The sequence below is a fragment of the Chenopodium album genome, chromosome 13, assembly GCF_948465745.1.
Source record: "Chenopodium album chromosome 13, dcCheAlbu1.1, whole genome shotgun sequence".
NCBI lineage: Eukaryota > Viridiplantae > Streptophyta > Magnoliopsida > Caryophyllales > Amaranthaceae > Chenopodium > Chenopodium album.
This window is the reverse complement of record NC_137846.1, coordinates 10,610,982-10,627,946: the sequence shown is the minus strand read 5'-3', so window position 1 is coordinate 10,627,946 and position 16,965 is coordinate 10,610,982. Positions and strand designations below refer to the sequence as shown.

General features: G+C 34.5%; 1 protein-coding gene across 1 annotated transcript; it reads left to right on the top strand.

The window, feature by feature from the left end:
- The first annotated feature begins 1,336 nt into the window (after positions 1-1,336).
- Positions 1,337-16,176, top strand: LOC145576275 (uncharacterized). The gene is made up of 19 exons (XM_081634057.1): positions 1,337-1,468; positions 2,517-2,624; positions 4,471-4,638; positions 4,921-4,986; positions 5,088-5,177; positions 5,359-5,658; positions 5,968-6,065; positions 7,586-7,621; positions 8,991-9,111; positions 9,209-9,445; positions 10,225-10,320; positions 10,431-10,496; positions 10,727-10,765; positions 10,845-10,979; positions 11,789-12,150; positions 12,971-13,064; positions 14,251-14,442; positions 14,837-14,956; positions 15,554-16,176. The coding sequence occupies exons 2-18, from the start codon at positions 2,526-2,528 to the stop codon at positions 14,933-14,935; spliced, it is 2,298 nt and encodes a 765-aa protein (XP_081490183.1). The 5' UTR covers positions 1,337-1,468; positions 2,517-2,525; the 3' UTR covers positions 14,936-14,956; positions 15,554-16,176.
- Positions 16,177-16,965: the final 789 nt, after the last annotated feature.

Genomic DNA, 16,965 nt, shown 5'->3' with positions numbered 1-16,965 from the left:
ATCCCACTTATATATTTTTAAAAAGTAAATAATTTTTACTAAAATTAAATTGGTTTAGTTGAAATGAAATTCGTTTAATTGAACTAAATTACACTTAGGGGTTAAAACTTATAATCACTCTTGTATAGTATGGGAGCATCATGTGTCCCTTTAAGGTCCCTAAACTTTGGCTTATAATAACTACATTAGCCACCTCACCCTATAATTGTCTCTAAACTTTCATTTCTAATTTAATTAATGCCAACTCATCAGCTAAAGGTCCATAAACTTTGCATTTAAAGTCATTAAATTTATTGTCACATGTGCACCAGGTCCCTAAACTATGCTTAGTCAGATAATTTGTACTTGAAAAGTGAGTCATTGGTGGTTGAGGGACCATTTTGCCTCATTTGAAAGTTGAGGGACTAAAATGCTACAAATACCAAAGTTCAAGGACCGTATTTTAGGTTAACTCGGTTCTTATAGGCTTCTCATATCATGTCTAGTTTAGTTTGAGATACGAAGTAGTATTTTTCGAGTTGGATCAATTTTTGACATATTTACTAGTAGGGGTGAACATGGTTTGGTTTGGTGCGGTTTGAGTCCAAACCAAACCAAACCGCAAAATACAGTTTGGTAAATTTTTCAAACCAAACCAAACCATATTAGTATTGAAACCAAACCAAACCAAACCGTAATAATACGGTTTGGTGCGGTTTGGTTTGCGGTTTATGATGAGATGACATTTTTTTCTAAAATTTGTCAAATAATACTTTATTAATTTATAATAAAGTTTAAATAATTAGCCCAAACGGATTAAATTGTACTACAAAGTTACAATACAAATAACAATCAACTAATCAAGAGCTAACACATAATAAAAATAATACATAACAATAAAATATTCATGTGGAGTACTACATTATAGTCATTAATAATAGAGTATTGACCGTATAGTTTTTTTTTTTATCTATTTTTCATGGTTTTTTTTATTTATTCTTTAATTTTTTTAATATATAATAAATATTTTTTTATTTAAAAATTATATAAATATTAAAATACGGTTTATTGGTTTATGGTTTGGTTTATAATTTTTGCAAAACCAAACCAAACCATAAACCATAAACCATATTTACAAAAAAATCGAAACCAAATCATAATTTTATAAACCATAAACCAAACCAAACCGCTAAAATATGATTTGATCTGATTTGGTTACGGTTTAGACCAAACTGTGTACAACCCTATTTACTAGTTCGATAAAAATTTATCGAGTTGGGTCAATTTTTGACATCTATCCGGTTGACATTATACGAGTGTCATTAATTATTTTTCTTCCGATTTTCCTTTTTCCTCGTTTGTAGCTTTTTCACGTTTGCGCTGTCTCGCTGCATCCTTCTCTTCTCTCTCTCCTCCATTGAAGCGTACTCTCAATTCTCCATTGAAGCAGCTTCTCAGCTTTCTCTTCTCCATTGAAGCAGCTTCTGAGGTAAGATATTTTATCTTTTTAATCATCGAATATCAATTTTACAATATAGTGTTTAATCGTTGATTTAATTGTTAGTATAGTCAATTTAGGGTTCTTCCAAGGTGGATTATTGAACTATTCGTTAATAAAACTGAGGTTATGAAAGATCATAACGAGCTATTGCGTTGATTGAATTTTCCTAATCATATTCTAAAGCGAGAAGAATTCAACGTAATTTTTTTGAGCCTAGTTTGATAATTGAGTCAATTTGATTGCTAATTTGTTGCAGGTTTTTGTTTATATAACCCTTTAATGTTAGGAAGAAATTATGAACAATAAACCTTTTATCTCTCGGCACATGGCGGCCGCCCCGCCTGCCCTGGCTTCGCTTGCCTTTTGATTTGATCAACTCAGCCCTGATATAATTGTAGGATAAAGTCATTTTCCTTATGCTCGCCCGAATTTAAACTCATCCCCAATGGAATCATAGAATAAAGTCGTTTTCTTCTATTACCATTTATAAAGTTATTATCTTCAAGTAAGGGAAAAATTAAGACTTGGCTTTTGTTCATCTTTGTAGAAGGTTACTATTTTGCAATTGGTGGGGGTTCTATTGGTTTAGTACGATAGAATGTTGAATTAGATGCTGATGGTCGCGATTGACATTTTTGTTATTGAGTATGGCCTATGTCTTAGAGCGGAACTTGGGACAAGGTTGCATTTTAGTTTCTTGGACTTAGATGTAGAGAATATGATGCATAAGATTTGGAGTAAACAATGTAGGTTGAAGAGCTGGTTTTGATAAATGCATAAGGTAGTATTCATTGTAATTTGTGTTTGATTCCTTTTTTTTTTTTAAAAAAAAAAAATTCTGTTGTGGGAGGTAAGGGAGGGGGTGGGTATTGCCAATGTGCTTTCATATAACTATTTTGATAAAGGTTAGACCAAGTTTATGAACTTATCCATGACTTTTATTTCTTAATCGAGAGTTTGATAAGCTTTGACGAATAAAAAACCATTTTGTTCATGAGATATATATTCTAGCTCATAACTACAAAATATCGTTTAGGGCCTTGCGATGCATCGAGTTGGTAGTGCAGGAAATACATCTGGTTCAAATCGTCCTCGTAAGGAGAAGAGATTGACATATGTCCTCAATGCTTCGGATGACACAAAGGTGTGTACATCACTGTGACTTTATACAAGGTTTAAATTTCATTTTAATTGAATTTTTCTATTTCTCCCTTGTTATTTTCGTGCAACTTTACTTGTATTGGTCATGGATTTGACATTGTCTGGTATAATTTTCTGTTTGTTTACTCTTATACAAGTTACATTCTGAAATCTGTTGCCCAAAATAGTGGAATGCTTATAAGTATGAGTTCCTTTGTTGAATCCATAGCATTATACTAAAAGTTGTTGCTCATTAATTCAATTTGCCACGTGGCTCTCTCCAACTATTAATTACTTGCTCATGCTTCACGTAACATGCCACCTGATATGAATACATCTATACATGTTCATATACAATTATACATATAAGATTACTCAACCTGACAACCTTTTGGCTGTAATCCTTAAACGTCTACCGTCAAACCAACTTTAGAGTTGACGGTGTTAAGGTGATATTAAATAGAAATGGTTTTGTTTGAACTAATAAGAAATAAAAAGAAATTTTTACTCTGAACACCATCTCTCCTCTGCCTCACCATCGGTCGTGGTGTAAACTTTTACCATCAACTGTCTGAGTGGCAATGCCAACTTACTGAAACATTACCTCAGATAGAGTTGGTCTTTACATTTTTAGGATTATGCTGGCAATTCAGCTTCTGCCATGCCTGTTTTAAATGTGGGATTCATTGTTTTCTCTAGGGTTAAGTCTTTTTTGAATGTTTCTTAAGCCTCTAATAAAAAAGGACGCTCATCGCCTAAATGAGAGGTGCTCCCCTCCTCCCGGGTCGTCCCAATGATTATAGAGGCCCTGTGCAGTTGAAATAAAACTGGGCTCTATTATTAATGAAATGGTAGATAAAGTAAGCTAGTGATTTATAAATAGATATCATCTAATTAAATTTGAACCTCATATAAATGCTACAATTTTGGATAGTAGCTACTACGTATTTGGTAAAGTGAACATATCATTGAGTTATAGGAAAAACAAAAGGTTGCACTTTGTAGAGTTTCTTTTAATTTTAAGAAAGAAGTGCTCAATTAATGGCGTTTTTGCTTCAAAAAAATAACACTGATAGCTTTTTTATTTTGTATTTTATAATACAAACTGATTATTTGCCTTATAATTTTAATTTTATAATAACAAAGCAAAACGGGAAAAAAAAAATCTAAAAACAGGTGGGCTTGGAATCGATCTCACGACCTTGGACCTTCTCTAAGTGAATGGTCTCTTCAAACCACTGAACCAAAGCTTATCTATTTATATTTATGCTTAGCAAATACTTTATAAAGATTATTAGCCTGAGCCTTCCCAGACAAATTTGGGCCCTCTGCCACTGCTCAGCCTGCATTGCCTAGGCGGCTAAGGGCCGGGCCTGCCCTCCTCCCTGCCTATTTAGAAGCCATTAATGAACTCCATATCCCCCCCTTGGATAAAAATGCTGAATAGAACATTGTTCACCCTTTTGTGAATGATTTGATTGAGATAGAGCTACCAAAATTTTATGACTATCTGACATCATTGCTGAAAGGACCTTTTCATTTTTTTTTTTTTTTTTTTTGTTCATCTACGTGGGGCTTTACTGTTCCTATACCTTTCACAAGAAATATGTGATTGGATATCATTTATTCTTTTTGCTTGAATTTATATGGACTTATGTTGTTTGTCACCCGTATGTGTTTTTTTTCCCCTTCAATGTAGTCTATTTTTTTTTTTTTTTTTTAATATAAATGATATGGCTTTTCCCTGTGATATGTCCTGCTCATGCTTTTCATTTATTAAAACCCTGTGAATTTTTAAGCTTATTGTATTTTATCATTCTAATTGTTTTCCATTACTTGTTGCCTTTCAGCATTCTGCTGGAGTAAATTGCTTGGCTGTGTTGAAGTCAAATGGCTCTTGTAGGAGTGAGCACCTGTTTACTGGTAGTCGTGATGGAACATTGAAGAGATGGGCTATTGATGAAGAAGCAGGCCAAGCAGCTACCTGCTCTGCTACTTTTGAATCTCATGTGGATTGGGTAATTTCTCTAACCTGTCTTGTTAGATAATAATTTCTTTTTGATCGCAAGGATCTGTTGGTACTTATCTCTGATTATTCATTATATGTTCATGTTTCATCTTGGAGTTTCTCTGCACTGTTATTATGCAAAATTCTTTAAAATGTGTCCTACTAGAAAAGTAGAACTGCAAAGAATGAGGATTGTGGTGTTCTCATTTCATCCTCCCTTGGTTATGCTTTTTTATAGTTATCTTCCTACATATCTTGGGCTTCCACAAGTATCTAATTCTGATGTGTGCAGGTAAATGATGCTGTCCTTGTCGGTGATCATACTCTTGTGTCCTGTTCTTCTGACACTGCTCTTAAGGTTAGGCATACTTAACAAACGTATCTTTCTTTTATTATATGTTTTGGTTATCCTTTCTTGAGATGAGGTTTGTGTTTTGAAATTTAATCTTGTGCTTGCAGACATGGAATTGCATGTCCAATGGTGTATGCACTCAGACTTTGCGTCAGCACTCAGACTATGTTACCTGTCTTGCTGCAGCAGGAAAAAATGTAATATCATCTTCTAATTTTTGGAGTTTATTTAATGCTGGATTGCTTGATGCTATTCTTTTATTATCCTAGGTTTCATTAATACTCAATGACGTGTAATCTCGTTTGCAATTTTGGCATTATTATTTCGTATTTTAAGGTTATCATTTCCTGATTCTCTAGTAGTGTTCATGCTTTTTAGAGCAATATTGTTTCCTCTGGTGGCCTCGGTGGGGAGGTTTTTGTTTGGGATATCGAAGCTGCTCTTGCTCCAGTTTCTAAGTCAAATGACAGTACAGAGGAAGAAGCTTCGAATGGAATAAGTGGTGGCGCGAGTAATCTACCAATTACAAGTTTACGTACTATCAATTCCAGTAATTCTTTGCATTCTACTCCAAATCATGGGTACATTCCTACTGCTGCCAAAGGCCATAAGGAGTCGGTGTACGCATTAGCGATGAACGATAGTGGGACCATACTTGTTTCTGGTGGAACTGAAAAGGTAAATTGATGCTTATGTTAGTTCACTCATTACCATGCCTCTCTTATCAAGCATAATAAGGATCACTTTACTACATCTCTTAAACTAGGAGTAAAAAGGATAGAAGAATTGTATATGGCGAAGTAATTACCCGCTTTAAGTCTTAAAAGATTCTTTTTAAAAAAATTTATGCTCTTGTTTGACTGTTGACAAATAGTCATGTTGGAAGCTTTGTTTGTATGAACATGCTGTCCTCTAATGTTCCCTGCGTTGTTTTATTTAGGTATATATTTATCACATTCTCTTTTAATACTTCATTTTTGTACTCAGGTGGTGCGGGTTTGGGACCCAAGATCTGGTTCAAAGACCATGAAGCTGAGGGGACACACTGATAATGTCAGGGCTTTGCTCTTGGATTCTACGGGCAGGTCTGTTGATAGGGAGCTGTATTTTTGCTATAGATTTTTAACTTTTGCTTGTAGTTGTCGATGCATTCTACAACTGATTCATCCTGGGTCATGACTCATTGTTGAAACAAGTTTGATTGATTGCAATGAGAAGTTATGGATTGTCCCACTCATTAAGATGATGCATTTCCAGTATGCTTAGCTTGACATATTAACAACATTTTAATTTAATTGGCTTCTAATCTGATGGACTTTAGCTGTAGGAACTGTTCAATTTTTATCCCAATTGTAAGATGCCTCGCCTTTAAAATTTCCCACTTAAATAAGAAACGAGACCTTTTCCCCCCTTCTGTCAGCGTTTAATTTTGGATGTTAATGCATATTTCTCATCTCAATGTTGTTTTGGGAAGTGTCTCACTGCTTTATTCACTAAGTCACTTGGATTTAACATGGTGGTAATTCTTTTCATGCTTCTCTTTAAGTATGTATTTTGTGTGAATGTCCTCTGAAGCTGTAAGCATGCGTCAGCTTGACATTTTGGGAATAGCATATTTTGCTCTCTGCAATAGTTTTCACTTTCTGGTGGCCATGAGAGCTTTTATAACGAATGTTCATGTGTATTTATGGGGACCTTGATGAAATATCTAAGTAGTAGTTCAGGTTTCTATTTAAAAGCCTTTGTATGGCTGGACCCCGCCTGAGTAAAGGTGTTAGGTTTTGAGTGGCTCTTGATTTTTTTCTAATTCTGTGGTGATGTTGCTAGACCATCTTATAGTGAAAATTGAAGTCTCAGATTGTATCTTCACAAAAGCTTACATAAAATAACCCTTTGTCCTTTCTGGTTATAAGTTTGCTTTAGTAATGCTCTGAAAGCTGTGCAGCTTGTATTGGTTCAAAACTAATTGCTGTTTTTACTAGGACACTAGGTAGTGACTGGTGCCTATTGTGGTGATAAATGAATATAGAAAGTCTCATACCCTACACTCCTAGTCTCCTACTGTTTAACCAAATAAATCATTGCCAAAAACGTGCTGTATTAAATCTACACTGTAACCATAAAAGACATTTGATTGCTATTTTCTTGTTTTAATTTTGAGATGAGATGCCTTTAATTTGGATAGGAAAATTGGTCAGTTACTTCATTTTTATTCAGGCACTTTTATCACTTACTGTCTTTATAAATCATTTACATATAATGCTACCTTTGCTGGAGTTCAATGTTTTCATTCATGGTTTAATCTGTTATAGCATCAATGTTGATGTCTATTTGTTCATATCATCAATCTCGAAACCTTGGCGGTCAAGCTAAGCCTTGATTTGAACCACTTCAATCTGGCTAAAGGTTGTATTTTTGATGTATATGATTTGAAAGGTGGTATTCACCCCCTTTTCTTGAACAGGCTGTAAGTCACAGTCACTTGTTAAATATGTGGTAATTAACAAAAGATTTCAATAAGGGATGGTGTCATTCCCTTTTCCATTAAGGAATGACATCTTTCCCTTTGCCAAGCTTATATTGATATATTCCTTTCTATATACAGGTATTGTTTGTCGGGTTCTTCTGATTCTATGATCAGGTATGCTTCTCTGCTGTGTGTTTTTCCAATTTGCTTGTGTATATAACCGTGCAAGTGTTATTCTAAATTCTTTTATGCACCTAAATTGCGGCAGCTAAGATGCCAAGATTATTTCCCCAATATTGGATCCATCTTCTTTAGTGGCCCTAGCAAGAATGCCAGGACTACTATGACACACCTTAGATAGCTCTTGCCCCTAAAACTAGCTTTTAACGGTTCAAGGGGAACTGAAATTGGTAATTGGTCACTTCGATGATCTCATAACCTCTCTCGTTATATTTGCTACCCTCCACTTCCATTAGTCCATTACATTGTCATACCTTCCCCATTACCACTATACCACCCACTGTTGCATCCCTTATCAGTCAAAAATTCAATTTTAATAAGACTAGTAACTACTAACTAGAATGGGTGTATGCTTGAAATACTCTCTCTCTCTGGGTGTGTGTTGGGGAGGGGGGGGGGGGGGGTGGCAGAGTAGATCTTGAATATGTGGAGTCAAAAGGGCTTCAACATCAGTATTAGCTATCCTATCATAATTTGTTGATTAAAGGTCTTGCATGTCTTAGAGGCATATTTTCTTGTTTCATGCCCTACTATTCAACTTTTATTCAAATACTCTGTTTGTTTCTGAAAGTGTGACTCTATCGTGTATATTCTTGTTTATAGGAAAATTTGAAACAGGTGAGTGGGTGTAAGAAAAAGCTGGATAAAGTAAGATGTAGTAATAGGAAAAATGTGGATAAAGAGAGAGTGTGTGGTAATGTGTAAGAAGTGTGGGTAAGAGGGGTAAGGAGGTATTAAAAGGGGTTTGTCAAAAATGGAATAAAATGAAAGTGGGCCGAATTTTCTGAAACAAGCCAAAATGGAAATTAATTTGAACTTTTGGGAATGGGGTATCTAAAAAACAGATAAATTGTGAAAGTAGAGAGTTTTTTTTATACTTAGTCTCAATTTTGGAGCAATATATGGGGTTACTAATTTCCAAGGAAGAACTTCAAAATTTGAATTTGTAGAAAACCTAACTTAGTATGCAATTAAGTAAGAAACTATTTAATAGATCTTAGGAAAATATGACATTCTAAAAATTTCTGGAACTTCAAAAATGAAACCGCCAGTTGTAGTAGGTGGAATGTCTCTTACCCAATTATATTAAGTTTATCACTGATACTATGTTAATATTCCCCTGTTATATGCCTTCTTCCTTTCATATGGTTTTAGCAGCTAAATTAAAACTTTGCTCTTCAAAAATTTTGCAGTATGCCTGTGCCTTTAGTTGTGAATCAAAGATGTTATGTACTATTCAGAAATTCTTTCTTAAATTATTATTTCCTAGTTTTTGTTGATCACTCACTGTCCATGTTGACAGACTATGGGATCTTGGTCAGCAGCGTTGTGTCCATTCATATGCTGTTCATACGGATTCTGTCTGGGCTCTTGCCAGCACAGCATCATTTAGCCATGTCTACAGTGGTGGAAGAGACCAATCTGTGAGTATTTGCTGACCATCTGACTGGCAAAGCTTTGGCTATTTCTACCTATTCTTTGTTAGGCAGTCTTCTCATATAAAGGGGTTTCTGTTTACAGTTATATTTGACAGATTTGTCCACTAGAGAAAGCATTTTGCTTTGTTCAGAAGAATACCCAATTTTGCAATTGGCGCTTGATGATGAAAGCATATGGGTCGCAAGTACAGATTCTTCGGTTCATAGGTGGCCTGCAGAAGGGCACAATCCTCAGAAAATGTTCCAACGAGGAGGCTCCTTCTTGGCTGGAAACTTGTCATTTTCAAGAGCGAGGGCTTCCCTTGAAGGATCTACACCTGTATGCTTTTTGTACTTGTCTTCATTTCTCACATAATATGTTATTATAAACACATGTTTATGAAGCCTTTTACCTTTATTATCACTAGCTAGAATAATGTATTCTAGTCCATGTGAAAAAGTTTATTAATGGGTCTTGATTGACTGGGTATGCCTGAGGCTAGAAGGACAGAGATCATTATGAGCTGAACCAAATTCACGCCATTTAACTAAGGTTGTTTAGGTAATCTTGAAAATATGAATCAGTAACTAAAGCTGATTGATAGTTTGAGTTTCTTCGTTTCTGAGTTATGATTGATAAGAATGATTAAGAATAGTTCATCCTCAACATCTTTAATATGCTAACCTGTGGTAGATTATCATTTGTGTTAGTTGGTAATTTGAGGTTGACCTTATCAATGGCAAATTCATTATACGGTAACTTGAGGGATAATTTTTATTCATTCTAGCTTCTCTGCTTCTAGATTTGGTCATGTTTTCCTAGGAGATATCTTAGAGGTGTTTGAACTTTGAACATACAATTACCTTTGGGTACACTCAATGTACAATAATATTACTGTACATCGCCCAGTTGTAGGGTGACTATTAACCAATTTGGGGTAACTTTGAACTTTATTTGAGGTAACTATAATCCATTATTAATTTTTATTATATAATAGAAAGTAATTTTAGGTATAAACTTTATAAAGGGTAAAATGTTTTTTTCCTAATCAATATGCTTTTAATCATCTTTCTAATGAAACGGCCTCTTATACTTATCTCAACACTTATATATGCCAGATTCCAGTATATCGGGAGCCGACACTTAAGGTACCTGGAGTTCCAGCAATTGTGCAACATGAGATATTAAATAATCGTAGGCATGTGCTTACCAAGGTATATAAATATGTAATCAAACCTCTTATCTTGAGATGGGCATTTACTCAATTACTCATTAAATCATGCCTCAGAGAGCAGAATAATCTATCCATCTTTCTTAATGGCAGGATACAGCCGGCTCTGTGAAGTTATGGGAGATCACAAGGGGCACTGTGATTGAAGATTATGGCGAGGTTATGCGAGTTAATTTTAATTATGTTATCTGTGATACTTTGATGTGCTTGCTGAGTTACTTGGGTTTTTCTTTTTTTCTTTTTTATTTTTTGAGTGATGAACTGATTTAGTTGTTGAGAGATATGGTCAATGCTATTTTTTTTGTTTTTTTTTTTCTTTTGTTTTATTGCTAATCATTCTTGGATTACCAACTGTTCTATTCTTTGTTTTTGGTTGATTATTAATACAGGTATCTTTTGACGAGAAAAAGAAGGAGCTATTTGAAATGGTAAGAAATCAAATTTTTCACTAGATCTTTATTCCATTTGTGCTTACTTCTCTCCAAATAATGTTTTTTGGTTCCTTAGGTTAGCATTCCTGCATGGTTTACTGTGGATACCAGGCTTGGTAGTTTGTCGATTCATTTGGATACACCACAATGCTTTTCAGCAGAGATGTATTCTGCTGATCTACAAATTGCTGGGAAACCCGAGGATGATAAGGTACAATTACACTTTTGTTTTCCACAATTGATCTGTTAGTATTATATGCTATTTTATATCATGGCAAGCTTTCAAAACGTTACGCTTGAAAGTCAAAATGTTGCAACTAAAAGAGAACGGAGCAAGTCATGGATTTCACAAGGTGATTGGAGGTTTATAATTTCCGAATGACTCATTGTTCAAGTAATTGCAAACAAATAATATAATTCTTATTTGACTCGTTTTTGATTTATTATTGTATGATTTTTGTCTTTCGTTACTATTTTTTGAGGGTATATTGTGTAGGAATTATTGTAGCAGAATGACAATAGTAATGGCTTGTAAGAGTTGATCTGCTAAATTACATCCTGTAATAGATGTTGCTGTGATTCAGTCAATGCTATGTTGTGGCTTATGAGGAATAGTTTGAAAACACTGTATGTAGTGGCTGTTATGGGCCTATGGCTGTTACAGCCAATTATGTTTCACATATTTTGTGATGCTTTAGTGGATTATAGCTACCCTGAGCACTTAGTTGCTGTTCTAACAATGGCAACAGGGTAGAAAGTAGATCCTTTCTGTTCTCACAGGGGTTAGAATGTGTGGGTTCAAAACCTTTTATTTTTCTTAGAGACAGCTTTTTTTAGAAGCATTGGGGGATTGATTATGCGCGTTGGAAAGCATTAATTACTGATATAAACACTGCTCGTTTGAGGGATGAATAACCAGCTGTTTCATGAAAGAAAAATATGGTTACTCACTTTATTTAAATATGTTCACCGTATGTCATTGGTGTTGACTACTGAGAATTGGATTTTGGCATTTTGCAGGTTAACCTTGCTCGAGAAACACTTAAGGGCCTGTTAGCTCATTGGTTGGCAAAAAGAAAACAAAGATTAGGATCTCAATCGTCAGCAAATGGTGAAGTTCAATCAGTGAAAGATATCTCTGCCAGAAGTATGACCCATTCACGGATTGAGGTTGATGGTAGTGCAGAAAATGATTCAATGATATATCCTCCATTTGAGTTTTCTGCTGTTTATCCTCCATCCATTATTACTGAGGGATCTCAAGGGGGCATATGGAGGAAAAAGATAACTGACTTGGATGGCACTGAAGATGAAAAGGATCTTCCCTGGTGGGTTATGGATTGTGTTTTGAACAATCGACTACCTCCCAGAGAGAATACCAAGTAAATTCTTGCTACCTTTTTGCTTGTTAATGCATGTAGTGACAGCGGAATTATTACTTTAAGGCTTAAGCTACTTGGTGATTCACCTATTACAATTTATATGCATCAGAACTCTGGTTACTTTGGCTTTCTCTTATATCAGTTTGACTTCAGCTTGATCAATTTATTGAATGAATTATAATCACATAATCACAGAATATGAGATTATATGATCCATTCTTACTAAGCTCATCTTCTTGATAGGTGTCCAACCTTAGTAATTTGTATTATAATGAAGATACTAAGAACAGGACAGTGAAAAAATTTGAATTACAATTGGCCTTCCTAGACGGTGACATGGTGTATAATTTTGGAAATCTGTTTAGAGGGATAATTTAAGAAATTTTGTTTCCTTTCATTTTTTTTTTTTTTTTTTTTTTTTTTTTTTTTTTTTTTTTTAAAAAAAAAAGATGGAAGTGGTTAATCATTAATTTATTATTGTATCTCACAAAACAGCAGATTAAGCACTTATTTTATGGTGGAGAGGTTATTTGATACATGCCTTCTATTTGCAGTACACTTTATTGCTGTCCTTGGATTTGTTCATTGAAATGAGATTTGATTTCCTCATTTCCTATATAGCATCACAAAGAGATATCTATTTATGAAACCATATTTACTATAGCTAGAAGACTAATTTTTATTTGGTTCTCTTTGGCATTTGCTGTTTGCTTACTTGTCTCAATTAGTCAAAGTGCACTTTGGAGTATTTAGTTGCTAAATGGTTCCATTTGAGCTTACTTATGGAGAGATGGTGATACATTTGGCTATATATCTGCAGGTGTAGCTTTTACTTGCATCCATATGAAGGCTCTACTATCCAAATTTTGACCCAAGGGAAGTTGAGTGCTCCTCGAATTTTAAGAATACATAAGGTCAGTATTACAGCTTTTTTAATCAAGATCTTTATTGTCAATTGTAGCATGCAGTGTGTGTTATGATTTTATGTATGTGTTATGTTTAGTGGTAGACCTATTAGTAAGATTAGTTTCTGCTGACTTTTTTATTAATCCCGCTAACAATAGTAACTCTTCCGCTACAAATTCTGTGTAAAGGAATGTAGTCACTTGTGAAGTGTTGATACCAACATTAGATTATTAGATGAACTAGGTTAGAACCCGTGCGATGCACCATGCACGTTTATATAAAACCTTGTACAAAAAAATAAGTAATTTTAAAATTTTAGATTTTTATCAAAATTATGATATAGTATGATTTAACGTCAACTAATACATATTTCAATGTAGGAGGTGATTTATTAGTATTCCATTTAAAATTATTTTAATTTTCTAAGATAAATTGATAGGTTTTAGTTGTAATGTGGAAGCTTCCAATATTTTAAAGTTTAAACATGTTAAATATAATAGCTCCACAAAATTAAAAAAATAAATAATAAATAAATGCCGTCATCTTTGCATTTAGGTGGGAAATCTTTTATTAAGAGCGACATATAGGCAGTGGTGATGTCAGCATACAGTTAATAGATTATGAGATTTAAGAATTTTATTTGAGCTCCTTAAATTTATCACTTAATAAAATATTATCGGTGGAGCAAGCTTCTTTTTGCCTTTTTTTTTGGAAGGGAATACTTTGAAGTTTGAAATAGAATGTGAATCATATATTCTTAATTGAAGTTAAAAAAAATTTCCGTTAATGAACAAAACAGAGAGAAGTAACATTTCCATTGTTTATCATGCGCTTGTGCGATCTCTTTAACTCTTTAAATATTCACCTTTAAATCAAGGCCAGCTGTGGCCTGTGGTGGTTATGGAGTTTTTGTGCTGGAGAGATTGGCAATGAACTTTTTGACCATAACATACCCTTGCCTACAACAGGGTTCGATAGTCAGTAGTCTTATTGTAGACAGTATTTTCCCTTTTGATGTGTATATCTTAGAAGATTCCCTATTTGTCCAAGGAAACAGCTGATCCACCAGCCTCGTGTATTTTTATCTTTCCATATTTAACATGTACCAGGATATGGTTTGCTGAATGAGTTTTCTTGAAGGTTAAGCAATCTGTCTGATGATTTGGATCTGTTTTTATCAATTTTATTTTGTAGGTTATTAATTATGTCGTTGAAAAGATGGTCCTTGACAAGTCAATGGAGGGTGGTGTGACTGGGGATGCTACATTTGCTCCGGTTGGAGGACCCTTGCAGCATTCAACAAATGTAGTAGATGGGTCTCTCCGCTCGGGGTTGAGACCTTGGCAGCGAATGAAGCCTGCAATTGAAATCTTGTGCAATGATCAGGTATGTTACAACTGAAATAAATTATAGCTCTACATTTCTGTCTTAAATTTAACCTGTTTAAAGATCAATTGAACTCTTATTTTGATGTAAGGAAAAGAATCTGTAGGGGTATGCTCTTGTCCTATGTTACTTCTCCATCTACTTTGGCAGGTGTCGTGTGTTGACTTGACACACATGGGAGTAAGTGTTGAGTTGAGTTTGTAACAAAGACCTTAGATCTGCGTTGAGAGAGAGAGAGAGAGAGAGAGAGAGAGAGAGAGAGAGAGAGAGAGAGATTTTCCCAACCACTATATCTCAGATCTATAAGCGTTTGGCAAAACCTGATTTGCTATTTAATCTAATCACCTTTCTATTTATTTTTTTTTTTTAATTTTATCCTGTGTGTAATTTTCAGGTGCTATCTCCTGAAATGAGTTTAGCGACTGTACGAGCTTATGTCTGGAAAAAATCTGATGATCTGGTACTTAATTATCGTGTAATGCAGGGAAGGTGACTTTACCCAAAGCCAGCCCAGGTGTGTATTTTCAGAAGATTTGCCTCCCTTTATTCAGCTGCAAATAAATTGTTAGGTGTCATAGTTGGTGCTGTGTGATTGTCGCCTGTATGCTGTTGCTGCTTCAAGTTTAACGCAGTACCGCTTGTAGTTGTAGCTGATTCCAATTTTCTTGTCATTTATGATGAGGTCATTTAAAAACATGTTTTGTTTGTTAATTACCTGAGTGAGAATGGAGAGAATGAATGATCATAGGCGGCTGTGCTTCCTGATTAGGCCTGAACAAATCATCTGAGGAACTGTCTTTTGCTGTTGTTATTCTCAAATTTTTTGTCTTACATTGGAAAAAAAAATGTCCACAAATTCTACTATTTGATTGCTTTTGCTTTAACTTTCTATTTTTCCCTTGGATGTGTTTGATGTGCTTCACTGAAATCTATTCTATTGGTTCTTTATCACTTTCCTAAACTTTATTAAAATTCAACTTGGACAAACATTGTGAATGCCCTGAATGGGAGTAGAAAAGATTAACTGAGACTTTCCCTTCACAAGTAGTCATATGCTTGCAATTAGCTCCTGTTTGCCTGACTTTCCCGTCATTTGTTATGTTACATGCAGGTTGACTTTCAGATTTAGTGGATTGTAATGGAGCTAGCTGATAGGTCATGGTTGATATCTCATGGGTTCCTTATATTGTTGGGATATATCGATTGCTTCATTGGATATCGGCAAAGGAAATTGATTGCTGATTTTAGAAGCATTCTTGGAAGTTTCTTGAAAAGTTCCTGATCAACATTTTCCATTTGTCAGAAATGTTGCAGTATCTGAAGCTCATATGTTAGAAATATGAGATTTTGTGAATCCTGCAACTCTTAATTGGTGGAGAGTGCGTGTGAAATTGAAGAAGTTCTGTTCATGTAGAGAGCCAACGCACTAGAGCTGTGAATTTCTAGAGGAATCGAATCAGGAATTTGATCTCAAAAGCCTTGTAGATTTGTAACTTGTGAAGTTTCAGTCATAGGAGATAGATGTGAAGAAAAGCTATCTGTTTTACGGAAAAAAATGTCCTGGAAATAAATCAGTGTCGATTTGTCTGCACAGTTAATTGTTATATGTTTATTAACTTAAGCTTTTGTTCATCTTCCATGTACATTTTTTTTGATGTTTCGGTCCACATTTGTGTGGTGCCAACAATTTTCATTGGATTATAATCTCTGTAATTAAGCTTTTTGCTTGGTGCATATGATTCGGGATTTCAGTGTGAGTATAAAACTTTAATTTAATTGAGTGAACTAAAAACTTCTTAACATGTAAGAAATCGGATGAATTAAGTGGCAATTTCTAAATTATAACATTTTGAATATATGGTCCAAACTTCAATTCATTATGCTTGAACCCCAATTACGGGTGGGAATGAGCCAAAACTCATGAATAATTTGAGGTTGACTCATACGAAGTATTTGATTCGAACTTAAACCCTTCTTATTTTATTTGGCTCATATCCGAGTTGGCTCTATTCGAAAGCCTCTTTCCCATATATGACTTGGTGCGAATTGACCCGGATTGAACAATCCATTTACCACCTAGTATAGTTGGCTGGTCGGCCCCTAATTTGTAATTTGGCCGGCTTTTGGCTATAATTATTTTTAATAGAAGATGCATAATAATTTTATTTATCAATTACTTTGTTTTTTTTTAGAAATGTTTTTCTTTGCGATCCATCCAATGTAAAATAAAAGTCAATTTTTTTATTATTGATGAGAAGGTTTGATGGATTAGAGGAAACATTAACATTACACAATCCTATGCCCCCGTTCATACTACTTGTTTTTATTATGTAAGGACGTTGATTATAAAATATATACATATAAATATTCTAACGTGATCAAGTAATTAATGATTATCTCAAGTTATCCAATGTGGCACAATATGCACCACTATAATAAAAACTGGTAATCAAATTACTTGGTATACTTGATCATCTTAGAAACATCCATGATAATCGATAAATATCTTCCTTCCTACACCGT